Source organism: Lutjanus erythropterus, chromosome 6, assembly GCF_056507025.1.
Source record: "Lutjanus erythropterus isolate fLutEry1 chromosome 6, fLutEry1.hap2, whole genome shotgun sequence".
Classification (NCBI taxonomy): domain Eukaryota; kingdom Metazoa; phylum Chordata; class Actinopteri; order Lutjaniformes; family Lutjanidae; genus Lutjanus; species Lutjanus erythropterus.
This window is the reverse complement of record NC_139322.1, coordinates 30,386,035-30,413,637: the sequence shown is the minus strand read 5'-3', so window position 1 is coordinate 30,413,637 and position 27,603 is coordinate 30,386,035. Positions and strand designations below refer to the sequence as shown.

General features: G+C 38.4%; 1 protein-coding gene across 1 annotated transcript in view; it reads left to right on the top strand.

Annotated features, from left to right (window-relative positions):
- The window catches only part of LOC146325537 (oxysterol-binding protein-related protein 2-like), a 31,356-nt gene extending 4,794 nt beyond the window's left edge, over positions 1-26,562 (top strand). Inside the window, exons 2-15 of the mRNA XM_084721616.1 lie at positions 12,874-13,234; positions 16,924-17,050; positions 19,263-19,338; positions 19,578-19,712; positions 20,698-20,795; positions 20,942-21,124; positions 21,258-21,365; positions 23,309-23,398; positions 23,653-23,773; positions 24,229-24,354; positions 24,627-24,750; positions 25,097-25,187; positions 26,025-26,167; positions 26,198-26,562. Coding sequence (XP_084577742.1) covers positions 13,198-13,234; positions 16,924-17,050; positions 19,263-19,338; positions 19,578-19,712; positions 20,698-20,795; positions 20,942-21,124; positions 21,258-21,365; positions 23,309-23,398; positions 23,653-23,773; positions 24,229-24,354; positions 24,627-24,750; positions 25,097-25,187; positions 26,025-26,127 — 1,419 coding nt within the window. The 5' untranslated portion in view covers positions 12,874-13,197 and the 3' untranslated portion in view covers positions 26,128-26,167; positions 26,198-26,562. The remainder of the gene's footprint in view (positions 1-12,873; positions 13,235-16,923; positions 17,051-19,262; positions 19,339-19,577; positions 19,713-20,697; positions 20,796-20,941; positions 21,125-21,257; positions 21,366-23,308; positions 23,399-23,652; positions 23,774-24,228; positions 24,355-24,626; positions 24,751-25,096; positions 25,188-26,024; positions 26,168-26,197) is intronic.
- The last annotated feature ends 1,041 nt before the right edge of the window (positions 26,563-27,603 follow it).

Genomic DNA, 27,603 nt, shown 5'->3' with positions numbered 1-27,603 from the left:
AAGTCAGATGTGCAAGCAGCTTATTCCGACCCATATTTCCATTTATTGTTAGGCTGTGACCTCTTGTGGGTCTTATAAGCATAAGAGGAGAAGTTTAAAGAGCAAGTAAGTCAGCATATGGAGGTGTTGGGGTGGAATCAAACAATCAAACAAACATGGGACTTTTCACTAGGAGTCTGGAGTTTGAGTCTTCTGTGCAACAACAAGTAAATATAGGGCTATTTAAAGTTTTAAGTTAGTTCTGTTGTGTCACATCTGCTACGTGAGTGACATCACTGCCCTCACGTGACATAAGACCCAAACCAAACCAAATTTTTTCACTTTTTCTAAACCTTCTGAAGTAGATTTATTGCCTAAACTTAACCTAGTAGTTTTCATGGCTTAACCTAACTGTGTTACAACCGCGACTTCAGAAACATAGTTTAGATTTAGCAAACTTATCACTGCCAGTGCTGAACATTGGTAACATGTGTTTTTGGGAGTATTTGGCAATTGACCTATTCTGTCATGTAGGTATGAAGGCATGTTGTGAGAAAATATGTAATATTGGACTAAGTATGGACTTAAGTATTTGATTGCTTTTTGAGTATCTGTCAGTGATGGACTTGACCCACATACAGTCCTTCAAAATGTTATTTTCAGGTGATCATTGTGAATGTTGTGATGCTAAAAGTGGAAATTTGCACTTCTGTTTTCTGTTAACACTATTTTCTTATCATCTCAGAGCTGTTAGTTTGACTCATGCGGCTGTGTTTGTGTAGATGTGTGGGAGTTTATGTTAATTTTCCTTCATGATGACTAATACATTCTTACCTATAAATACATTAGAAAGGTTTGTCTGGTTTCACGGCACAGTGGATCACATCCTTGAAGTCGATACTTTTGATATCCTTGTGTTTCTTTGCCTTTTAAGTTGTTCTGGGTAGGAATGCCAGCTCAGTGGCTGAAATGATTATATCATGCGTGTGTGTGTTTGTGTTTGTGTGTGTGTGTGTGTGTGTTTGGGTGGGACAGTGTTTATCTCTTCTGTGATTTTCTTCCTGGGCTGTACAACGAAGGAAGCTCAACACAGCCAGGCTTTCTTTGCATAAGCTGGTTCAACAAAACTTAAACCCCCAGTCAGTATCGCGACAGTGGTTGTCAACTTTCTTTCTTAACCCAGGCTTTCTTCTTCAGAATCTGTGCACACCCCCCCAAAAAAGGTTAGTTTGTTTCATCATTTTACTCGTCTTCCACACAAAGTGAAACTTAAAAATGATTGAGTTGTTATAATTAAGAGCTATGGAAAATATAAAACTTATATTACAGCAACAGGCAACACCATTGCTGCAAATAAGGCAGGAGAAGAAGAATGCTGGCAAAAAATTACAGATCAACTGAATGTGATCTTAATGCTGCCATTTATTTCTAACATGACAACTTCACATTAAACAGTTAAACTTCATACAGATGCTGCCTGTAATAACAAATGTGAAGATCACTTAAGTATTTTGGGCAAATCAAAGTAAAATGAATGTAACTGATAGAAGATTTTCCATGATAAATAGATAGACTAATGAATTTTCTAATCAGTGTTCTGAGCTGCAATATCAGCAATGCAAAATAGACTTTATTAGTAAATAGTAGTAGTATTTAAAGTGGTCTGTAGTTGTTTCATCATTATTTTAGTGTGTGGGTGATATACTGTAAAAATTTTAAGTGTTAATATGATCTGAAGCAAATGGGAAAAATGACTCTGCATGACCAACCAGAGGTTCCCGTGACAGCGCTATGCATACAGTTTGTGCTGCTATTACTTCACATTGTGTTACATTTCTAAATGATACAGCTTTGTTTGTTGATATTATGAATGTACAGCTCAGCAACTTTTCATTTTTAACGTTTTCCCTCAATTTATAATCTATATCGCTCATAAAGAAAAGAATTAGTTAAAGATCGGCGCTTTTTACAGACGATATAATCTGAAAACTCTGAAACTCTGAAACTCTGTGACACTGAAAACCCTGGCTTTAGACTCAACATACCTCGCTAACTCATGAAGCTCACTTCATAGTACACCCCTCTGATGACCTCCAAAGCCGAATGACTGTTAATTTAGAGCTTGCACCAGTCTCTCTCACACTGATTTTTGTGGATTTTTCGAGAGATTGTGAGTGAAAAATAAAGATAAACATATTTACAGTCTCATCATCATTAAGTGTTTCTATATGTTGCTTTAATGGGAAGAGAAAGAAGAGTTTCAAAGGGAGAAAAGAAAGAGCAGAAAAACAAAAGATCAGATTTTCTTCACAGTTAACCAATTAACAATAGTGTATGTTCAGCCTTTGTTCAGGTGCCTAATTCGCAGCCTTCAGTTGCTTCTCACAAGCTCTGTAGCTCCTTTACACTTCTATCATTTTTTTCCCAGCTGCACCAGTGTGTACTTTAAGCTGATATTGTATATTATATCGCTGTTGTACATTTTGAGTTTTCTTTTGATTCTGCTGAGCAGTCATTAATGCAGCCAGCAGTGCGAGTCCTCCCTCTGCAGACCAGGATAGATGTTGGTGACGTTACCCCCCCTTTAAAAAAATTTTTCTGTCAGAGAATGGACAAGGTTAGTCTTGTGATTGAGGTTGAATGAATTTGATTTCATACTCGCGGTCGTACTCTTATGAAAAGAAAGTTGTTTGTCAGCTGTTGATATTTAAACTCTACCATGGTAATGGTCTTGTGATGTGTACTTTCATTTCCTTTCCCTCAGGCAGAACTGATGTGTGTCCTACTACAGATGCAGACAGGGTCCAAAATTAACTTTTTTGTCCACTGGCCAAATGGCTAGTGAAGCAATCTACCAGCCACTTCTATTTTTTTTTACCAGCATTACTTGGCTGGTGGTTGGAGCCAACTTTGGGCCCTGCATACAGTAAATGATTTTTTAAAGGATCAACTCATGAAAGATAAATGGAGATTAAATTTTCTTCATGTGTTGCTGTGATAGAGTGTGGATTAGTTGTTTGGTAGCTTGCTTTTAAAGTTTTTTTTTCTCCCACATTGTCTACATATTTCTGTGCTGACAAGATGAAAACAGCTGTCTTGGGCATAAACTGACTCCAAAGCTTGGTTTAATTTTTATGTTTATTTTTTCTACTTTCTAAGTAGATTTTTTTCATTGCGTCATTTTGTATCTTTATTTTACCAACAACTGTCTACACAGAGCACACAGCCCACCAGAATGTTCTTTTATGCACAATTTAGTGCACGCAGACAGCAGCCACAGCAAAATGCTTCTCTGTGTTGAACTTGCTCTGACATAGTGGCCTGTCTGTGTTTCTTGTTTCCAACATCCTCCCTCTCAGGCTGTGTTCGCACCCCACCTTCTTCCCTGGGCTTGGCAGATCAAACCCAGTCCCTTCATCCTAACCTTAATCTTCTAGCTATGACCTCCAAAGCTTTTCATCAAATGACACACAGTCTTAGCCAACTCTGTGCCTCAGAGACAATGTTGAGGGAAAAAAGTGCCAGACATGAGCACAAAGAAGTTAACTCCTCCTCTTGTTGTGTAAAATGTTGGTGGAACAGAAGACGCAAGGATGTCAGCCAACAAAGTTGGGATTTTGACAACTATGTAATGTTTTGTAGACGTAATAGCTTCCATAAAATTCATTACTGTGTTTGTGATAGACACTTGACCAGATAGTCCCAGAAACAAAGCAGGAACAGAACAGAACTGAATCAGAATGTATTAGCCCCTTTATATCCCATGCTATTTGTGTTTCCGCTGCTTCTAAAGAACCATGAATATTTGACAAATGAAATTGTTTTTGCACATCATGCAGCCAAGAGTTTTGTAATTTACTGTAGTGCTTATACTTGAATGTGCAGAGTGTAAATGTGAGACTTAAAATAGGACAGAAAGGCCAAGCTGCCTGCCTCCAAAGAAAAGGAGCTGGCACGACTCCTGAATAACATTTTTTGGCCTTCAAGCTGTCAGTGAGAAATACCTAAGAATATTCAAAGCTTTGACTATTCTCAAATGTCCAGAGACGAGGACAGAGGGAGAGACATCAGTCCTTTTCATTCCCACCTCCAAAGACGCAAAATTCAACTTGATCCTCGCAAAGGAGCAGAAATGCTATGTTTTGAGACAAATTAAATGCCACAGAGGAGCTCCATTTCTCGTGCTTTATCAGACTTACGCCGCTTTTGCAGTGCAGCCACTGCAACATCTCATTCCTCTCTTCAATCCTTGATGGTTCCTGGAGGTTAGTAAAAAGATTTAGTGGTTCCTGGATAACTTTCTGCTGTGGAAAAGGATCAGTCGTCTGTTCTGAGAAGCCACTGGTCTGGCCAGGCAGGAATTGATTCAGATGAAACACAAGCTAATTACTGAAGTGCACCAATCCTACTTTTGTTTCAGGCAACTTGAATTGTTTACCTTTCTACATATTATGCTCCCCCAGTTTACTCAGAAGTTGTTCTTTTTGTTGTTGGTTACATTACATATGGTGTGTTTCATAGTTTACTGCTAGTGTTCTTTTTATTGTGTGTTTCAGTATGTGTATGTGTGTGCAATAATTGACTTGTGGTTTGTGTTTCACTGCAGAGGTGTGGCACCTATTGAGATAGGTGAGTGTAAAGAGCAACAAAGAGGTGTGTGTGTGTGCGTATGCTGTATCACTGCTCAGTTCCAGGCTCAGTCTCACATGGCAACAGCTCGCGTCTCTTAATTTCTTTCTCCTCGTCTCTCTCTCTGTCTGTATCTGGTCCTCCCTCTCTTTGTCCCTGCGGATTTGGATGTTTTTTTCAGCCCTCGGAGGACAGCACACAGAGAGATGTTGCTAGGCTAGTAACTGTACACTGGACTTATGAATGGAACAGTCGCAATGGTAGGTTTCAAATGGTTGGTAATGAGGTTATTTGCCATTTTAAAGTTTGACAGTGTGGTTGCCACAGTAACAAGCTTTGGCCAGTTTGTTTTTGAGAGATCAAAATGAAGATGAGGCCAGTGGGATCAATATACTTTGTTAGACTGTAGGCTTTGATATTGTGTATGAATATCCATACTACCAGTACTACATTAGATTGCTTTAACAAATGATTACTTGGTACTAATATTGCTATGTCTTTGTTCCTTAGGTAGGACTGGAACTGTCTAGCCTTTATTTCTTTTTATTAGTTGTAATGGTTTAATCTCTATAGCATAGACATTAAGTATGTTATCATTTTCAGTTAGGTTCAAAATCTCATGTAAAGAAATGCAGTACCAAAATGCTGTTTACCAAAAAGTATGGCAGCGCTTGTTCAGAAACAGTTGTACTCCTTACCATTTTTATCTGTCAAAAACTAGGAACAAACAACATATAAATACTTCCGCAGTGTTTAGAAAGAAAATTGATTTGCATTTTTAGGATTAGTTTGTTATTTCCTCAATTTGTACAGTCTGAATGTTTTGCAAATTCCAAACACATTTTCTCCATAGGATAATAAGAAATGCATCATAACTGGGGTTGAACAATTTTGAAAAAATATCTAATTGCATACATAATTATTCTCATTTTCATTGACAGAACATATTAAAATGATTATGGCGTGATTTTTGCACAGATCTGTACCAAAGAATATGATGTGCAGGCTCTGCAACGCAACAATATTGAAATTAAAAAGGTATTTTAACACACATTTCACACATTCCTTTAACAAATGTTGTGCCACTTGCAGTCTGAAAATTGCACTGGGCCATATTGCGTCATCAATAAAGATTTCAGTTAATTTCATTTGGAGCTGTTGTAGGCCACTGGACTTATTCATGCAAGTCCAGCTGTTGAAGGCTGTTCAGGCTGGACCTCAAGCGGAGAATCTTCACAGACAATTCAAATAATTGTTCAGCCCTAATAAAAACGTAAGATTATGATATTTTGTTTTATTTTGGATTTAATTCAAACTTTGGTACTTGGTTTATGTACTTACAAATTAGCAACACCAGTGTGGAACAAATGTTGCACATTCTCCTGTGTACACTGACTGTATATGAGGGTAGCGACATCATCATCATCATTTTGTTCTTGGCTGAAAAAAGTTTTATCACCACTTTCTGGAACGCTGAGTCATATCACTTTATTTGTCCGTGATATTTCTGGTGGGAAAGAAAGATTTGTGTTTATTGAATTAGGCTGTCTTTACCTTCTTTTCTCTGACACATTCCTCTGTACTTGTGTATCTCTAATGGCATAAAGGAGTCTTAGATTGTAGTTACTTGTGATAAGTTCTTGTCCAAGTATGGAGGAGTGTGCCTGAGGTGTGTCTACTGTAGGTTGCCATGTCCTTCACAGCTCACAGGCGTGACTGACTGAGCAATATGATCTGAGAGCCTCTTGAGGCCAACCAGAGAACTCTCTGTCTGTGTGAGTGTGTGGATTTACTTTTTTATCTGCACAGGTATAGAGAAGTGAGTTGATAAAAAAACAAAATAACCAAAATAATTTTTAAAAAATGATTGAACCTGCAATTCCATTTAAAACAGATTTTAGAAACTAGTATAATATTGACTCATCAGGGATAATGTGGTATTTGATGGAGATTAAACGGTATAAAAATTTCAAATAGGCGAACAAAGTTATCATGAGAATCAGTACTACTATAGTATTGTTAAAATTTGCTGAACATGCTCAACTAGTACTGATACACATGGAAATCATTTCAAGTTTTATACTGAAAGTCTCAACAATCTTAAAAGGCATTGTGTCCATATGATGTCAGTGTTTTCACTGATGCAAAACAAACCCACAGTGCATGCTGTGCCTGCGCCTGGACGACTCTTGCTAACTTTGGTTGATGCTTGACGGTATTTACCAAGAGTTTTTCAGAGCACTTTAATCAAACACAATTAATGATAATTAAAATGTAAAACGGTAATATTTGTTATCAGGAATTTTATTGTGGTTTATTGTGAAACTGGTAATCATTTCATGCCTAGTATTTAATTTCACTTTCATCTCTAGTTGTTGATGCTGTATGAGATACGAGGAACATTTGTTCTACAAATCCTAAAAGAGAAATAATTTAACTGAATAATCAAGACCATGGTGCTCATGAACATCTTAGCTAAGATTCACTCCCAGATATTGCTCTGATTCTCAGTTCCTGTTTCTTTTCAAACATGCAACCCTAATTATTGACGTCTCCATGTCGAAACATTTAAAGGATCAGGGTCTGCTTTACATCAGAAATACCAAGCACAGCCTGAAGGCTGTAGTTCAATCTGTGGTTTTCATACCTTTTCATCACATGATCAAAGCATGACTTCTATGCACACCAACCTTAAAAAGTGTCAGCTTTTTAATGGGCTGTAATCTAAGGACAATCTATTGCAGGACCCTGAAGTTTGTGATGATGTTATGATGAATGATGAGGAAAGTTTAGTAAAGCGTCATTATTCTTGGTATGAATGGATCCTGTAGTTCAGCAGCAATAGGGTTATAAAATATGGCCTAAGCGATGAGCAAATTGGTGAGCCTTTGATAACTCATGCAAATCAGATTACCAGCAATGTTTGCTTTCTTCATAGACATACAGGTAGGCATCATTTACTTTTTCTTATACAGTACTGTTGCTGTTGCTCTTACTGTAGTGAGTGTCTGCAAGATGCCATGTTCAAACCTGAAATACTATTTTGTCTTACATGTAGTGGCTGGAGCCTCTTTTAACCTGGACCAAAAACCCACTAACACCCACTAAGGTCTGGTATTTGTCTTCAGTGGGAAAGGGTACAATCGGTGTTCAGTGTGGGGTCAGATGACTCTGCAGTAGTCATGGGTGTTTATCAGCTCCAGTTCCAATCGCAGTAAAAGAAAAATGACACCCAGGTGGACACACTAATTGTTTGCCCTTTTTGGTGGAGGCAGTGAAGCTTCTGACCTCTCTTGCTAACAACTGTGACTCCTGCAAAAATGTGCTGCTTGGCTTGACTTGGTTTGCCTCTGTGCGTCAGTACAGTGCAGTACAGGGCGTTACAGGGCAGTACAGGGCAGTTTGTACCTGCTTGAAGATATGTATTTAACTGATGAAGGGCTCATCTTGAGTTGAGTGTCTAAATAGTAGATAGACATTTTATTTCCTGTAAAGTCTTCACACTTGTTTTGTGTTAATGTGTAAGTGGTGTAAGTTAATATTTGTTTAAATGACTTGGTTTTATGTGGGCTGCATTCTTGTGTTCTTGGCACAGGATGGATAGACCATTGAGTACTAATACACAGAAATGTTTGTGATAAGGATTATCACAATTGTAGGATTGGTGATGGCAATTCACCCTTTACATACAGAGTGGAGACATATTTTTAACACTGTGAAAGTTAAGTTGTTATATTTCCTCCAGTCTGGATTTAAAGGTGCACTGCTGAACTTTTGTGAGTACCCTGGGTTATAGATTTATGAGTACACAGGAAATATCAGGCTTTGTAGTACAGATCTCTTAGCTGAATATAATTCGCTGATAAGCAGTTAGCTCTAAGTCTCTACTAAATTCTGTTTGATTGTTGTTAAAATAGGTTAGTTTTAGAGATGCACTGATTCCAATTTCCATTTTTTTAACGGCTTGACCTGCCAATACCAATTTTGGCCAATTCTGATTTTCAGTCCTTCTAAGAACTGTAACTGACAGCATTCACAAACATTTTTGCAACTTTTCTTGTAAAATTGAATTGGATGTTCATATTAAAACACTGACTATTAAATATTCATTAAATACTATTTCACATTTTCTCCAAAACTTCTTCAGGTTACAGCCATGCCTTATTATATTATTATATTAAGATTATGTGCTAGAGGGAACACAATCTCATGTGATCTTGTGGAATCTCGTGGGACCCGATTTCATGTGATCTCATGTGGAAGCACATGTAAACAAACCGGAGACTGACATGGTGCAACAGTTTGCTGTAGGAAACCTTTGCAGTGAGAAAAACGGAATGGAAAAATTAAACGAGTCTGGATGAGAAAATGTTTGAGGAGACGTATCAACACAGGTTGTTTTCTCTTCAGCCAGAGCAGAAGGTGAGATTTTAACTGTCCCTTTGTGAACAGCACTCTGCTGCTGGCTAACATTAGCCTGAAGGGCTAGAAAGTTTATGGCTGTTCTGCAACAACGTCAGCTGTTGCGTCTCCTTGTAGACTGTCTGTCCTCCCTTTATCCTGTTGGAATATATCACTAACACTGACTTCATGTAAGCATGAAGTCTGAGTGTGTGTGGCTGTGCTTTTGTGGGTGTTACGTTAAATCAGTGTGTGCTGTGCACGTGACATGATCATCGTACAGTAAAAGAAGGGCACGCACATCCCTGAGGCCCAGTGGGTTGGGTGCTGGATCACAAAATATCAAGTACATAAAAAGAGTCTGAGGAAGCGTGTCCAGCTCAAAACATTACGATAATACATTTTCATACGGGAGCTCTTTTGGTGTGCGTATCCTGACTCTTTCTCTCTTTTTATGATCATCATGCAGAACACGTGTGTGAATATGACTGACACAGAATCGGATATGTGACGCTGACAGGCTGGTCACCAGTCAGCGCTGGTCACGCTGAAAACTGGCTGGTTCCGGTCTCTGGCCAGCCAATCGGTGCATCTCTTGTTAGTGTAAGTTTTGTGACAAAGTAAGAAATACTGTATATTTTTTATTTTATATGGTGAAATAAAGCATCGCCATTTTCATGTATCGTATTTCATTTAATATGATCCAGTCAGCCACCACAAGAAAGTACTCAGTTGGACTTGGCCATTAGAACAATGTAATACCAGGTTGTCATTCATTCTGTCCACCTTATTGTTTGTGGATGCAGAGGCCAAAGTTCATTTGTGTGCTGAAGGCGTTATCTTTACTTACTGTAGGTAAAACCCTTCCATTGTGTCGGAAAAGGCAGAGTTAGAGGAAGGGAAACCGAGAATGAGCACCGTTTTCCCTCAGATCCAGAAATAAATAACTGTATGAAATGCTTTTTCTCATCTGGGATTTAATTGAACTGCAGGTATGTAAAAATTCTATAATTCTGACATCCTCAGCAAAGCAGTCTTGGAAAAATACTGATTAATAATCTATTTGTTTTGTTAGGTAACTCTGTGTATTGCTCATAAAGCAGTGACTTATCATGTAGGAATAAGGACATTTTAAAAAGAGGCGCCCATGATATCACTGCTGTTGTTTACATTAGGAGCGATGAACAGTTGTTGCATAGCTACATGGCTGTGTGTAAAGTCCTAGATTACATTCATAAATATCTGAGAGCCTGAAACCTACTAATTACTAATATCTTATAATGGCCACTGTAAACACACAGTAATGTTCAGTTATTGGTTTTGATCAGTGTTGGAAATACTGAATTTCTTTTCCTGGCCCTATTTCCTTGTTATGTGCTCTTTGTCAGTGTCTTTCAAGGGATGCCAAACCATGCATGCAAAGTATGTTAAGCATATTGTCAATGTAAACAGGAACTTTATTAATTCATAAACTGAAAAATAATAAGGGCGACTATTGAAACTTGTTCAGCTGACCTTTTGTATAACAAACCACATTTATTCAAATTTTTCATTGTGGTGATGAAGACACACACTTGAGTCATGTAAGAATTCGATTAAAAAATCCCTAACTGAACAGCCATTCAGCACAAACTTTTGAAACTTTTTGGATATTTCGGTCTGTGCTCAAAAAGTAGCCTTATTTGATATCCACCTGGTGGCACTGGTGTTACAAGCCATGTATAACTGAAGATAAAGTGGATAAAGAACTGAGTTTAGTTCTACCAAGGAGATACCTGCTGTGTGATGGTGGTGTAGCCCACTCCTGAAAGATGAGTCAGCACGTAAGTCAACATTTGTGGTATTTGCCATGTGGGCTGTGTCATTGTGATGAACATAATTCATGCTAATCTGGTTTCCTTGTAGTGTTACGAAGGTCAGGCATGTTGGTTATAGTGTTCAGAGAAACAAGTGGATTTATTGATTGTGTTCTGTCACTGTGAAGAATGTGGGCAGTGATACAGAGCCAAAAATGAGGAAGTGATAGAAATTAGATATTACCTTTTAATATAGCAGAATAGTGTGAACTGCTGCTGGCACAATGAAGCATTTCCTTCAGAAAGCTTAAAAATTATTTGACCTTTAATGATGACTATTAGCATCAGTCTGTATAATCTGTTGAAAGATTAAACTTGAATTGCAACCTGTTGGTTGGCTGGTTCCACCTTCACTGATTATCACCGTCATCTCTACTCATTGACATTCAACAGGATGGAGACTGTCATCTTTAGCACAATGCCATAGATGTAGTCAAAAGCAAGGCAAATGTTAGGCCTATGTTTTAACAAAAAACGAATCACCTGCTCAGTTGCCAATTTCTGGTAAACTAAAAAGAAAACCCTGCCTAGAATTTCTCATATCCAGCAAAATGAGACAAAGGCTGTGATTCAGATTTATTTTTATAACAAGCAATGAAACAAGCAGCCAATCAGAAACCTGTTTCAAACACAGCCATTGTCCTGCTTTGAAGTGATGAGTTCACATGTAGTTATGAAAGAGTACAGTGTCCTGAAGGGATACCTGAAAACAAATGTCAGAGGTAGGCAATGAAGATTAAAAGACTTAATCATTAAAGCGTTTGACAAACAAATTGGTGGAGTATTTGTTGCTCTGTGGTCATTTTGAATCTGCGTTTACTGCCCTGATTTTCAAATAAAGTGGGGTTGCAATTCAAAGTGATTGTTCATTATGTTGAACTTATTATTGGGCTACTATGTTGAAATTTTAACTTGTTATTTTGGGATTTGAAAATTCATGGCTATTTGAGGGTGTTGAGTTTAAAATGTTGGCGAGCCAATGTACCAAACAGAGGATAACAAAGACACAGAATGCCTGTGACAGTGGTGTCCTGATTATGTAACCACTGGACTAGAAAACTCTCTGTTTGCACTCAGTGGGCCATGATAGACAAGCTTGTTGCTCAGCCAGACTAAGCAGATTTTGAGCTGGGAATGACCCTTACTATTTTGTGTCATTTGTGCACGGACTACTGCAATGCTCTTAAGACTGGCCCTCCATAGGAAGCAGCTGTAAGTTTTTAATCTTCTCAGCATGTTGCTTTCTGTAGAAAGGTCTCAAACAGCGTTTTTCTGCATAAATTACAGAAAACGTCTCTGTCAAATTAAAATGGATTTGATCAGATTATAAAGTAAAGTAATACTCACTTATGATTAGCAGTTGTACCTGTAAAGGTCCAACTAAATAAATTCCCTCCTGGATATAAGGCGGGCTAAGGAAATTTCAGTCTTTGTTTGATCTAATAGACAGTATTATCGCTCAAATGTGGACTAGTAAATGATAAATGATAGTATGTTTTCTTATTGTGTATCTTCCTCAGACCTCAATCTCAAAAGCAGGAGGATTACAGAAGTTTTGTGAAAAATCACATCTTAGTTGTGAGGATACAGTATATAGTTTTTCATGATGTTGCTTAAGACAGACTTGATTTGGACAAAAAAAAAAAAAAAAATTCAATCCCACACTATAATGTAAATGCCAAGTCAGGCTGATGTCATCTCTAAATCTTGGAAGTGCCAAAAGAAATGAGACTGACTTTAGCTCTTCTTAACATGTTTCAAGATAAAATGGTTCTTTGTTTACATTAGGGTGTTAAGCGATTAATTGTTTAGTGCATAGGATTTGGACAATTTTTCGTAATAAATTACTCAAAACACTTAATCGATCGTCAAAATAGTTGGCAATTAACTTGGTAGTTGATTAATAAGGATCGAAATGATGATTGATTAATCATTGCAGGTCTAGTTTACATTCATCCATCTTGAGTAGATTCAGAAACTAAAAGTGATGACTCTTTTGTCTCTACAGGTTACTAATTTGCGTCTCTCAGTGAAGCCACAAACTGAACTCCAGTGTTCCACCAGCCGTCTATGACGTGCCATCTGTCAGTCAAACTGCAGAAGGGCCCTAACTGACATCCCCTGGTGTCATTCCTACGTGATCAATCCAAATTTGCGACAATCCCTGCCTGGACTTTGAATGATCATTGTGCTGTTGCCGTGGTGACACTCCAGAGGGACACTGATCGACAGATCTCCCTCCAGAGGAACTCTGTGGGGCTGCCACCAAAAGGAACATGTGCTAGGAGTTGTACATCTGTCCTGAACAACTGGTCAGCTTTGACTCTAGAAGATGAGCAATGAGGATGAGTTCTTCGACGCCGTCACAGGTGAGTGCGTGTATCTGTATATTTGTGCATGTGTGTGTTTGCAGATGGCCTAAAGATTTTCTGTGCAAATTCAGAAATAGAAAGTTTTTCCTCAGAGAGACAAACACTGTTCATGGACCAGATGCCCAGAGTGATGCCAGAAATGTTCTCTCTGTGGAGCTGGAGACAATTCTAGACATGATTTTTTTATCTCCTGTCTATTTTCAGGAGTCTTAACAGAATTTTGTAATTGCACAAGCCACATATACAGTATGTATGTATCAATTATGTTTATTCAGATCAAATTTTGCCCTCAGGGATTGTGACACTGTTTTTGCTGGACGAGACTGTCAGTCCTAATTAGATTGTTTTTGTCTCCATCATAGAAGCATAATACCATCCAGTGGAACCTAACCTGCTTTAGTCTGATGATTAGTTCAATAATTCAGAGGTCTGCTGTGTTGCAGTCATGATCAGCAATGTCAGCACCCTGGATTCTGTAAGAGTGTGTGGTTGTGGGTTGTGTTCACATCTGTTTTTGTATTTTACTTGCAAATATAAAGGAATGGACAGAGGAAGATCAGTGAGTTTAGTCTGGGTGTGTTTTTTAGAGGAATTAAAGAGTGAATTTTTTGTTTTGTTTATTTATACCATTGGACAGTGAAAGGATAGAGTGGGGTATCAGTTAGGCACTGACAGAACGCTCTTGATCTGATGTCCGGTCTTGAGGAAGGCAATTCGATGTATTCACTCGCCCCCTGATTTTTGTTTTTTAGAGTTTATCTTAAAAGGTCTCTAACTTCTGTCACTGTGGAGAGATTAGACAAGCAGCCCTCCAACTCAACACCCATGGGATGTTGTGCATGCTGAGGTTACAGTTGCCATGAAGGGTTTGATGCATTAGCTAATTACAAAATGTATTCAATGAGAATGAATCCTTTAAGAGCAGGTTTGACTCACAAGGATGGTTTGTATGAGTTTTATCCAAACTTTGAGCAACATGTCACAAAGACAGATGTGTCACAGTAACACAGATGAGCAGCATGTGTCACAGGAACAGACCTGTCACCAGCACTGTCATCATGTCAGCTGTTTGGAGTTGTTTTAAGCTCAAAAAACAGAAAAAACAAAACACCCAAGTGCTACATGTTCGGTCTCTGAAAAAGTTTGGATAAACAGAAACAGCAGTATATATAGAACTGAGTCAAGCTGTGGTCTACAGTATGTAGAATATTTGTTTCACAGTTAAGAAAAATATATCCATACAAATGTATCACTCACAGCTTAGTTGTGTAAGAGAGTGGACAAGACAGTATTGGTATTGGCAGATACTCTAGGTTGTGATATCTGTATCGAACATGAAAAAGTAATATTGTGCCATCCCTAGTTTGGTGCAGAGTTGAAGGGCAGGGCAAAGTAGGGTGTTGTTCTCTGTCGACAATTATTAGTTTGTATCTTCACTGCCAGTTTCCTTGTTGTGTGATATTGCTAGGCATCTATGTTGACGTACAATACAGTCATTGTGCTGTCACTATTATGTCTTTTGGAGGTTATTGTTTCCGTGCATGTGTGTGTGTGTGTGTGTGTGTGTGTGTGTGTGTGTGTGTGTGTGTGTGTGTGTGTGTGTGTGTGCGCGTGCCTTTGTGTCATTATTGTGATCATCTTACTAATCTGAGACAGATGCAGACCAGGGCAGATGTATTATTCATCAGTACATGTGCACAGGGTCAGCTGTGATCAGCATCAGGTGGCTTCTAGCTTGGCCTTGATATCTATTTTTTTTTTTTCCCCCTTAAGTGAACCTCCAATTTTTAATGACCTAAGATCCAATAAAAATGCCAATACTTTTCTTGGTTGATTTTGTTATTTTCAGAAATAATGTCCATACATCTTATCAAGAAAAGTTGAGTTGTAGAAAGCTTAGATTAGGCATTATTACAGAGGTCTGCATCAGGTTGCTTCTTGGCAGTCACAGAGGCATTGAGGATATTAGCAGATTACTGCATATATTATAAATACATGGATATTTTCAGTGAGTTTTCAGACCAGTAGTGACCCATGGTTGATCTTGAATCTTAATAAATGAATGTGAATAAGTAGGTTCCTACTTATATATCTTATATTTGTATTATTTATCACACTGCTGAGTCCATGTCCCTCCTTCGTGATGAAGCCTTTTTATAATGAGCTCAGGCTCAGTAACATTCTGTTCCATATTTTCATATTATATATTCATGTAAGAGACATTTGTGTAATATCTCAAATGGCTTCCCTGATATGGTAAGAACACACACCTTATGCCTTTGACGTAGTACTGACAGCTGAGTCAGGTGTGTTTGCTAAATGATAATGAACCCTTTGGTCTATTTTAAGCTGTTGTTAAGGCCCCACCTCGTGTTCACAACAACTCAACCCTGCAGCATTAAATACTCACATACCAAGTTCATGTTTTGGCTGCCACTCAGGTGCAGAGCAATATCAGCATGTATTCCCACAAACAGTTACCCTACTGCTATGTCCTATTCACAGGCAGGTTTTACCGTCGCTGTCGGGCCAAGTAATTCAGCTTTATTTTCAACAAATATAATGTAGACTGACAGACATTTATATATATGGTAATATTTATTATTTGCATAGCACTTTTCAAAAAACTACAGTTACAAAATAGTATGCACAGACAAAACAATAAAAAACATACCAACAGAAAACATGGAACCCAACCCAGTAAAACATAATGTACTAAAAATACAAGTGATAAGAGAGGGATAGAACAAAGACAAACAATGGATGTACAATTTAAAAGCCTTCCTAGATTCACAGCAGTGGGGCTCTCAATAGAAATTCCCTGGTCTCCTTAAGTAATGAGGCGGGCTGCATGACCCTTTGAGGGCCCTACATGAGGAGCGCAGGCAAAGGTCATAGGGTGTAAGGCGCAAGGCCATGTGGGGGTTTTAGAAGTGAAAGTTTAAAATCAATTCAATATCTAACAGATAACTAATGTAATGTCACAAGGATGGGACTTAGCCTAGATTTTTTTGTTTCTTAGAATTTGTTACAAGTCAGGTAGCTGAAAAGAGAAAAGGTCAGAGTCCAAGATCACACCTAAATTGCGGATGGAGTGCTTAGCGTTGGAGGAGGGGTTCCCAAGATCCTTTTTAAGGTTACAGGTCAGATTTGGGAGCTGAATAAAAAGGCCTCAGATTTGGACTCATTGAGCCAGAGGAAAAGCATTTTATATATTTTTTTTTACAGATGGCCTAATGCCACACTGTCTCAAGATCCATCATTTCACACTGTAGGTCGGTCTTTTTATGACTATCTAGCAAGTGTGACAATATAATTTTGCTCTAATATGTTATTGTATTAAATTTTCTTTTTCCTGTTTTGTCTCTTAACTCTTATTACCCCTATTATTGCTTGAATTAAGTAGTTATGGCCATAAATTTAAATGACTTTAAAGTGACCCACCACTTTGTCAGCAAAGAGGTTAGTCAGTGTAAACAGACAATCAATAAAATTTGCCAGTTAAGCACAGGCTATAGGTTCCTGATGCAAAACAGTATGCAAAGTTACTGCATGGTCTGAGACTGTAAGCAAACATTGATAACTGCCAGCAAATCCATTTTTTTTCCTTTTATTACATTTGTGAAGGAGCAGGTATTCTCCCCAGATCAACTTTTAACACCTTCGTCATATTTTCTCTCCTACAGGCCTGGATTCGGACGAGTCGTATGAAGGGGTATCAGAGTCCAGTTTCAAAGATGCAGTGGTGTTTGACAGCAGCAGTCAGAAGAACAACGGATCAGTGCCACAGGAGAATGGCATCAAGAAATACAGGTACTGCTGCATACCTGCACCGCTTTCCACCTGCAGTGTGTGTTTGTATGTTTGTGGCAGACAAGACACTTTTCGAAGCCTCCCATTGAAACCAGTTTAATGTGATGAGTCAAAATTCTTACACATCAGTATGAGTGTCACAATTCTCCAAATCTGTGATTCAAGTTGAGTTTTGATTTTAAGGTCATGATTCGATTCTTTGATTCAAGCTTGTTTTTGGCTTTTGTAAGGTTTTGCCATTGTTAGACTATCAAGTCTTGATTTGTAAAGATCAACAAATCATTCATTTTTGCATTGACAACTGTCATTTACATTTGAAATTCTTCTTTACAAAAGATATGGTTTCAAGTGTGATATAACTGCTGTTAAGCTATGCTGTGTTGTCGTATGAGTTTTTTTTTTTCTTTACACATGCACCAGACGCCAAAAGTAGGTGGGGTTAGGGGAGAGAAGAAAAATACTGAGAGAACTGCATAGTCTGCCTTTGATTTTGATTAGTTAAATCTTTTGTTTAATTTCCATAGATTTTCGATTTAATATCAAAATTGTGACACCCCTCCTCAAAAGGGTTGAAAGCTTTTTTTTTTTTTTCGACCATGCCATGTTGATGAACTGCACTTTCTCACACTTCTGATTTGTGAACTGCCTCTTTACATGAAAAATAATAAGCAGCTATAAACAAAAAAACCTTAAGCCACTTTTACGATCATAACAACTGTATTTGAAAGGTGTATTTTATTTAAGTTGTGGTTATATTAATGTAGTTTGAAAGAGACAGCTTTGTTACAGTACATACTGTATGACAGGCTGACTCAATTTGTGGCTTGTGGGCTGACTCCAGCCTTTTCACCACCTCAGTCCGGCCCTTTGATCATTTATAAAGGTGAAACAAAAGTATATCATTGTGATTTAAATAAGCTGCTAAGTTTCTAAGGTTGGGGGTGTTCACATTTTTTATTAGAAAATTATCATTTTATTAGTAGGCTTATTAGTCTATTCATCGGTTATGTCTGCTGTTAAGCACAGACACTTATTTTTTCATTAACTTTGACCCTCCTCAGTTCACTCTGCTTAAACAGCCTGAGATAAAACTTTTTTAAAGTAATATGTTAAATGCAACATTGTGTTAAGTAAAACAACAAGCTACTTCTAATCCTGAATTACAAAGGTGCTTTGTTGTTCTTTTGTACATAATATCTTGGCACTTTACTAATCATATGCAAAGACAGAGACACTAATGCTGTGAGTTCAGGGTTCTCAGTGAAAGTGGAATGAATGCTGGCAAGAATTCCTGCTAAATACCACAACCTTTATTCCCTGGCTTCACCACCTGAATGTGGTGGGACTTATTCTGCATCTTATTCTACAGTGTTCTAAATGTGGAATATGACTTTGTCTCCACAAAAATTAGCATAAAAGAAACAAGAGAAAAACATGGGAGCTGTTTTAATAGTTGTCAGTGGGGGGGACTGATTTTGTTGACTCATACATAAAGGCGTTCTGCCAAATTACTTAGATCTACACGGGGGAAATTAACACTTCTCCATTCACTCCCACTAGAGCCACTATAGGAAAGACTATTTGAAAGCCTTGACTTTTTCATGTGAACAAATCTGCTCTGGTCCATGTGCCCTCATATCATCAGATAATGGTGTTATATTTGAAGTGAATTCTTTCTTTCTTTCGCGTTTTAACATTTGTCATTTCTTTCCAATTGACGTGTGACAGTTCAGTATCTTCAGGCCAGCAAACAGACCTGATAGACCACATGCTCAGCTTATCTACCACCTTGGTTTTCATTCTGTTTTCATTCTGGTTTGTTAGATGAGATACCATCGGTACTGATAGCAGATGTGAGAGAACAAAATGGTTTTCTTCTCTCTGTATCTGTGTTGGTGTTTCTATATCATCATCATCATCTCTGGAAATGTTTTTGTTTGGAGGCCAAAGAAACAGTTGTGTTGCTGGAGTTTCTTCAGCATCAAGACAAACAAACTATAAAGTACTCAGTGAAACGTTACAGATGGCCGAAAATAGGTGGTTGTCGAAAACAGTACAAAGATGTGTTATAACTTGATGGCGTAAAAGGTCATTTTCACCCACAGGAACCAACAACTTACTAAAGAAAATCTATACTGGGTGGGGATGCTGTGTTTGTGTGTGTGTGTTCTCTATTCTTACCCCAGCCATTTCTTATATCCTTTCATTTCAGGGCGTCATTACCTGCGCCCATGTTTTCCAGAAACACTGTCAGTATCTGGGCTATCCTGAAGAAATGCATCGGAATGGTAAGAACCATGTTTTTCCAGACCTAAATCAAATGCTACTTTTCTACACATACATACATGTGAAATGATGAAGTAACATTAGGCTGCAATTATTCTATGAGTGTTAATACATATTATTACATTATGTTGTTTATTATTGGTTAAGTTCCGTGGGAGCATCTAAGAAATTATCTCACCCATCATTGTCTGTTAACCACGGTCAGATCTAAAATATAGACTTGATACTTTGCTTTTCACAGGAACTGTCAAAGATCACGATGCCCATCGCCTTCAATGAGCCTCTGAGCTTCCTGCAGAGAATCACAGAATACATGGAACATACTTACCTCATCAACAGAGCCTGCTCGCTGTCCAACTCCTTAGAACGCATGCAGGTCAGACACACACACACACACGCACACACACACACACACACACACACACACACACACACACACACACACACACACACACACACACACACACGTCTTCTACACTTTTGCTTTACATGCAGGACACATGGCGGACACTGAAGAACACATACACATTTGTGATGCCTCCTTCACTTGTCACATAAAGTCATATTTATTTCTTTTTAACCTTTTCTTTTTTAATTGTTTTAAAATTTAAGAACTGTTTTACTGTGGTATTGTATCAGTATTAATTTTCATTCATTTTATTTGCACTAAAATCATTATACAGTAAATTAAAGACATACTATGCAGCATTTTCCTAAAGTAAAACAATGAATAGACAAAAATAATAATTATCCCTCTAAATCATCATTTATGATTCAATAGAAGTGTGTGGTGGTGCCTGTATATGCACAGACTCTGCTTGTATTTTCTTATTTTCTCATATTTTGCTGTGTTCAGGATGTTTCTACACTTTAGTTTGGCGGTGGTGTGTAGCCCCCAGCCAATAGAGCGCAGAGGTTTTGAGGATGGGACTCTGTGATGTAATGACCAACAGTTAACATTGCATTCTTCATCTCTTTCCTCTGTATGCAAGACCTTCAGAAAGAGTTTTACACACAAACATACATGCACACACACACACACAGACAGAGAAGACTGACAATCACATTGCCTGTATTCACACAGAATCTGTTGTTGTGTTGAGCTGGGGAGGAGGGGCCAACTTTAAATGTTTAAGTATTTACAAACAATGCTACACATTCTACCTTTAAATAATGCACACAAAACAAATGGAGCTACTCATTAATATAGACTATAAATTACCAGGTATCTGATCTGATCAAATCAACCAACAGGCATGAAAACCCACTTGACACACACAAACATACACTCACAAACACACAGAGACATTCTCATGTCACACTCATACTCACTAACATGATGTGAAATTGTTTGTTTTCAGGCAGTAGCTGCTTTTGCTGTGTCAGCAGTTGCGTCTCAGTGGGACAGAACTGGAAAACCCTTCAACCCTCTGCTGGGAGAGACGTATGAACTCACCAGGTACACACGCACGTGCGCACGCATGCACGTGTGCACACGCAAACACATATACACACACAGAGCTCTTTTTAAGGTCAACCAGTTGTAACATTAAAAAAAAAACAAAAAAACATAATTTCTTCTCTGTTCTTCACTGCTGTCTACAGAGAGGAGCAGGGTTTCCGACTGGTATCAGAGCAGGTATCCCATCATCCTCCAGTCAGTGCCTTCCATGCAGAGAGCCTGGCTGGGGACTTCGTCTTCCACGGCTCTATCTATCCCAAACTCAAGTTCTGGGGCAAAAGCGTCGAGGCTGAGCCTAAAGGGACCATCACACTAGAGCTACTCAAGTGAGTCCAGAAGAGAGGCTGGATTTTGTGTGTGTGTGTGTGTGTGTGTGTGTGTGTGTGTGTGTGTTTGATCTAAAATCAGTTCCTCATCTTCTCTTTTATCCTCTCTATAATTCTTTCTCCTGTCCTGCAGGCACAGTGAGGCGTACACATGGAGTAACCCTACCTGCTGTGTACATAATATCATCATGGGCAAACTGTGGATAGAGCAGTATGGCACAGTGGAAATAGTCAACCACAGGTAAACTATTCATGGGAGTTTTGGTCTTTGTTTGTTTATGATTATTTCATTGTTTAAAGCATGTAATTTATTTTACTTAAAAGCACAGACTCTGAAGTGTAGTCAAGGTATAAAAATATAAAGTAACACTCACTGATATTTCTATCAGTACTGCAAAGCTGAAACCTGAAGCTCACATCATATTAATATAATTTGAAGATTTTTAAACTTAATCCATTCTAAATTCAAATAAAAAAAGTTAACTTTTCTCCAATGTGCAAATCAGTTTTTAATGACAGCAACAGAACTTGAAACATCTAATTAAACCTTTTTGTTAGGAATCCCCTCATCTCTACAGGACAGAATCTTTTGTTTAGCCTCAGCAGAATCAAGACCTGCCCTTTTGGATCTCAAAAATAAAAAGCTGTCCAGCGTTGCTAAAAACCTCTCACAGGCAACTGACAGATTCGCTAGGCGCCTTTTCTCTGTGGTCTCTGAGCCTCTTGACCCTAGAGAACTTCTTGCTTCTTGAACTTTTTGCGATTTAATTTTATTTTTTTCATTCTAATATACAATTAAATTCAATTAAAAGGGACTTAAGTCATCTATTGAGTTAATTGACTTTTATTGGCTCTCAAGAGGAACTATAACATCATTGAGAAACACACACACGCACGCACGCACGCACACACACTCCCCAGTCACCACGTAGTCTCTTCAGTTCTTGCAGATGAAACTGAATCACAGTTCAAATAAAGCATAGTAAAACTGACACTGTGATATCTGCAACTCACAGACTGTTTAGCATTCATGCCCAGTGTCTTCATCTACTCTGTCACAGTGTTTACTTTGATACCTTTGCCTGCAGCTTGTTTGCTCTATCTGTGTCTTGTGTGTCTTCTCAGGCAAACAATCCCTTGATCGCTTTTTTAATCCTTTATTTATCCAGGGAAGCTCTGCAACGCTTGTATTGTTCTTATTTCTCTCGCGTCCCGTGTCATGCTCACTCAGTTGCACAGATTCACACCAGGAGCTGTGAAGCAGTCAAATCACAGTCTTGCACAATTTGCAGGCGCAGAGCTTTACTGTAAGCTGTGCTGACTGGATAAAAGTGCCTTGCATGGAAAACAGGGAGATCTTAATCAACATTTTCTTTTTTCTGCAACAATTTTCAGCCAGACCACATCTCTAAGGGGGGTTTAAATGAAGTTATTGTTTAATGAAATTATACGAATAATAGGGATGCCCAGAGTGATGGACTGTGAGTTGTTATAGGTCGATATTCCTTAAAAATGTGTGATCAGTAGATCAGGATTATTGCTTTCTCATTGTCGATCACAACAACTGATGATGATGCAGAAAACCCGAGCCCATTCTCAGCTGAGTTGGTGTCATTGCCACATGATAACCGACTTAAAGGAGCACTGCACCCCCAAAATGATTTGTATATCAGTTATTCACCCCATTTTGCCTTGAATTTCTTTCCTTGCGTGCCAATTCCTCCATTCAAACGTATAATGAATCCAAGCTTGTTGAAGTTGATGGTGCTCCCATTTATTAAATTGCAAAATCAGTTTTAAAGCTGTGACATAACTTGTGCAGCATAATGTAAGTCTCATTTATATTGTTCTGTGCTCAGTACTTTCAAAAAACCTTGGTGATGAAATAATTTCTAGTGGAAAGCCCTAAAGGTAATTTGTACTACACACCTGTGGTTAAACACCCTCATGCATGCAGCTGTGAGCAACAACTGAGTGCATGAAACAAAAAAAAATAGTATTTGTGATGTATGGGCTCGAAGATGATCTGCAGTCGGGATTAGTTTTAATGCACAATATTACACTTTATTACAAGAAACAAATACTACCCTAGTATTGAGGAATTATTTAATTTCACTGTTTTTTCTGTTCAGTTCACCATGACTCTGAAAAACAGACTGGTTCCTCTTTTGTTTTCACCTGCAGCACTGGAGACAAGTGTGTGTTGAATTTCAAGCCCTGTGGGATGTTTGGCAAAGAGCTGCACAAAGTGGAGGGATACATCCAGGATAAGAGGTAGGAGTTTACTCTTGTATTGCTTCATCACCTACAGTATGCATATTCTATTATTCTATGTTTTTACATTTTAATTTTAGAAAGTTGTTATATGAATCTGGTTCTTATACTTTTCCTTCTGTATTTGTTCCTCTCTTCCTCTCTCCTCTGTTGTCCTTGTTCTCCACTTACATTTATTTTGATTTTTTTTCTTCCCCATAATGCTTCCTCTTCCTCTCTTCCCTCCTGTGTTCCGTCTTTCTCTCTCTGTCCAGTAAAAGGAAGCACTGCGTCATCTATGGGAAGTGGACCGAGTGCATGTGGAGCGTCGACCCTCAGGCCTACGAGACTCACAAGAAGTCGGAGAAGAAAGGAGACAACAAGAAGCACAAAAATGTGAGAAGTTAGGAAATGTCTGACACCTGTTGCTTGTATCTTTTAAACATTGCAGCCTCACTCAATATGAAAATCTTACTCACAGTATCGTATTGGTTTTATTTAACCCAGATTCTGAAGATTATTGTGCTGCTTATTCTTTTATATTTATTTGTTTCCTTTTCTCTTTATTTCCTAATCTCATCCTCAGTATTCTGTGTGGTCTTATCAAGGTAAACCAGCAGGATTGTGTAGGTTGGTGCTGAGCTATTCAGCTTTAGTCTGCTTGGTTATTTGTAGTGAACCATAATAGCTGCTAAATGTGTGTATGCTCCCTGCTGAGTTTGGAAAGAGCTCTACTGAAACGAGACAGATGGTGACAGAAACTGTGATATTAGATGGTGACTGTATGTTGATACAGGTTTAATGAAGTTATAGCTGCAACAATGAGTTAAAATGAGTATTATTATTTCCAGGAGGAGGTGGATGGAGCAGAGAACGATGATGCAGATGACATGCCTGAAGTCCAGGAGACGGTTTCTGTCATCCCAGGAAGCACTCTGCTGTGGAGGATAGAATCCAGACCACCACACTCTGCTACGGTATAAAAACACACAAACCAAGTCTGTCAGTGCCATGAATTAAGAATTGAAAGCTTCTTCCATCTTATTTTGGACATTTTGACATTAACCTTTTGTACTGGAAAAGCTTGTAATCAAAAGTCTGATGGACTCAGGCATGTAGGCGTGTGTACATGTGTGGATTTTAAACACAACAATGTTGATGCTGTTTGTGAGTTCAGTCAGTGGTTGAGAAGATAGAAGTCATACAAGATAAATTCCTTCCTTCCTAATTCCTTCTCTTCCGCCGCCAGATGTACAACTTCACCAACTTTGCAATGTCTCTCAATGAGCTGGCGCCAGGCATGGAGGCCATCTTGGCCCCCACAGACTGTCGCTTCAGGCCTGACATCCGCGCCATGGAGAATGGAAACATGGGTAATTGGATTTAAAAAGTCCCTTATCTCTTTTTAATGCAGTTCTGTTTGCCTGAACAAACAGCGACTTGTAAAATCAGAAGTTACAGCTGATATTAAGATTATTCTCTCAGTAACTGAAAAAAGACAACTTTGCTGGGATGCGATATCTCAGCTGCTGAATAAGACATCTGAAAGAGTGATGTCTTAAATACATTCTCATGGCACACAAGGAATAGACAATAATAAGACAATGCTGCCATCTGCTGGGTGTCTGTGTCTCTATCTCATATCACCTTGTAGATTTAAGGGAGTGATTAAATAAGCGTTTAAGGTACAGTCCTCGTGTTGTGTGTGTCCATGAGCAGATGAGGCCAGCAGAGAGAAGGAGAGACTGGAGGAGAAACAGAGAGCTGCCAGAAAGGAGAGAGCCAAGAACGAAGAGGAGTGGTCTACCAGGTGGGAATGGTTTAAACAATTACAATACCACTACCCTTAACATGACACTGATGCCAATAGTGAACTTCATTTGATTCCTTTCCTCCTACGTCATTTGAAACGTGTATAGAAGCATTGCTGAAAATACCCTTCCACATTTCATACACTTATTTTTATCAGACACCACAGCCGTGTAGTATAGCTGTACTTTGGAATATTTTGTTGACTTCACCACATCACAGACTGTATGGGTTGTAGCTACTGCGGAAATGGGCCAGTCATGCACTGCATTAAATAGAAGAACACTTGATGACTGGTTGCGACTACACAATCATACTGAAAGTATTTTTATTTTCTAGATCTGAGTACAACAGGAATGACAGTATTGTTTTACTGGAGAAGTTTCGAAGCTTCTTGGTACTGGTTTATTTTGGTTGTGATGGAACAGAACAGAATTATGGTCAAGATAAATATAGTAATGAGTACAGCATATTGAACTTATTCAGTATTTCAAGACAGATTTGGATAAATGACGATGGTGCCATTCCAAAGTTTACATTTGAAGCTGATATTTTTAGATCTTAAAGTACAGTTACTTGTTGGACAATTCTACATAAATAATAAATAATAAAAAATTAGAATTCAGAAATGAATAATAATAAATGAAACAAGAAACAATACTGAAGAAACAAACAGAAACATAAATGATTTCAAAAAAATTATATATTGACAGCTAACTAAAAACAAACCAAAAATGTTGTCTATTGTTACTAGTATTTAAAATGAAACTGCACATTTTGTGATTCATGAAGTAGGTAAATTCTTCCGACATTTGATTTGTGTTTGTGTGTCTTTCAGGTGGTTCCAGATGGGCACCAACCCATACACAGGATCCTCGGGCTGGCTCTACACTGGTGGCTACTTCAATAGGAACTACCAAGACCTTCCCGATATCTACTGATAGCCCACGAGCCTTCCTCCTCCTCCTCCTCCTCCTCCTCCTCCTCCTCCTCCTCCTCCTCCTCCTCCTCTTCTTCTATAACCCGCGATGATCTGCCTGTCATGAAGCGGAGATAAATGTTAAGAATCCACACACTCATCTTCATCTCACTGCCCTCATTATCATCATATTTAAACAGACCGACACAGCACAGATTGGAAAGATTGGAAGCCAAATGCTCGTCACTTTTGTCAAACTGCTTGAAGTCTTCAGGTTTTTCTTTTCACTTCAGTCTTGTTACTCATCATCTCGTGTGATTTCGCCACTTGTCGACCAGCAGACATTTCCCATCTCTCTGCCCCGGCATAATTTAGAGCACAAGAACCATTTTATTCCTGATCAGTCGCAGCGGCAGAGAGTTGGTACATGTGAAACAGCAGTTAACGGCCCACTCACAGATCCAGTCTGAATGTTTAACGTCTTTACAATCAAACTTTCTCCTCTGAGGAGCCTCCGGACAGCGACATTTAACAGCCACATGTGTCATTAATAAGTAAATATGATTAAAAGCAACATGAAGTAAGACATTAATGGACGTGGACGGACAACTAGTCAACGGGGAAATCAGGGATGTGAATGCTCCTTTGACTGAAGATGGATCATGAGGATGCTTTTTCTTTTTTTGTAAACATTTAAAACAAAAATAGGACATTTTACTCTTTAAAGGAACAAAATTATAGAGAAATATTGTTGGTTTAATTGGTTGAGATCCATCGTATGCAAGTATGCACTCATTACTATTCATTCTTTCATTACTATTCATGTGTCATATCCCCTAAAACATTTAGTATGTCTGTTACTCTCGACAGCAGAGAAGAATGTTCAGCTTGATCAGAACCAGAAAAGACACCACATGCCATCTGATGTTCTCCTGCGTGGAAACAGATGAATGGTTTGTTGGCACACCTGAGCTGTTCGCCCCCTCAGAATGCAACTCTGTTGTCTTAACACTTGGCCTGTAGCTTCTGTGTGTCTGCAAGAATAACTGTTAGCTCTCCAGTAGTGTGATTAATAATCCACTGTGCTTGCTTCCTAACATTAAATCACTCTGTGTGGATTTCCAAAATGAAAACATAGACCAGAGTTCAGACCCAGAGTTAAAGAAACACTGAACTTGAATTTTATCTATCTGTGCTGGCTGCTACGTCGCATCTTAGGTTTACTTAAGTTCAAAACAGGCTTCACACAAGTGCAGAAAATTTGATTCGTCATCCCTTTTTTTTTTTTTACCAACTCACAGAACAAGGTCAAATCTGATGGTGCCTGCATGTGCATGTAAGAGAGCACAGAGTTAAAACTCAAAATCCATAAAACGATGTTGACATTTTAAGTGGCTATTTAATTCCCAGATTAGACACAACTGCCATGTGTGAATGAGTGTATAAATATGTACAGACACTAAAAGCCATATTAACTAAAGAGAGAGTGGATTTGCTG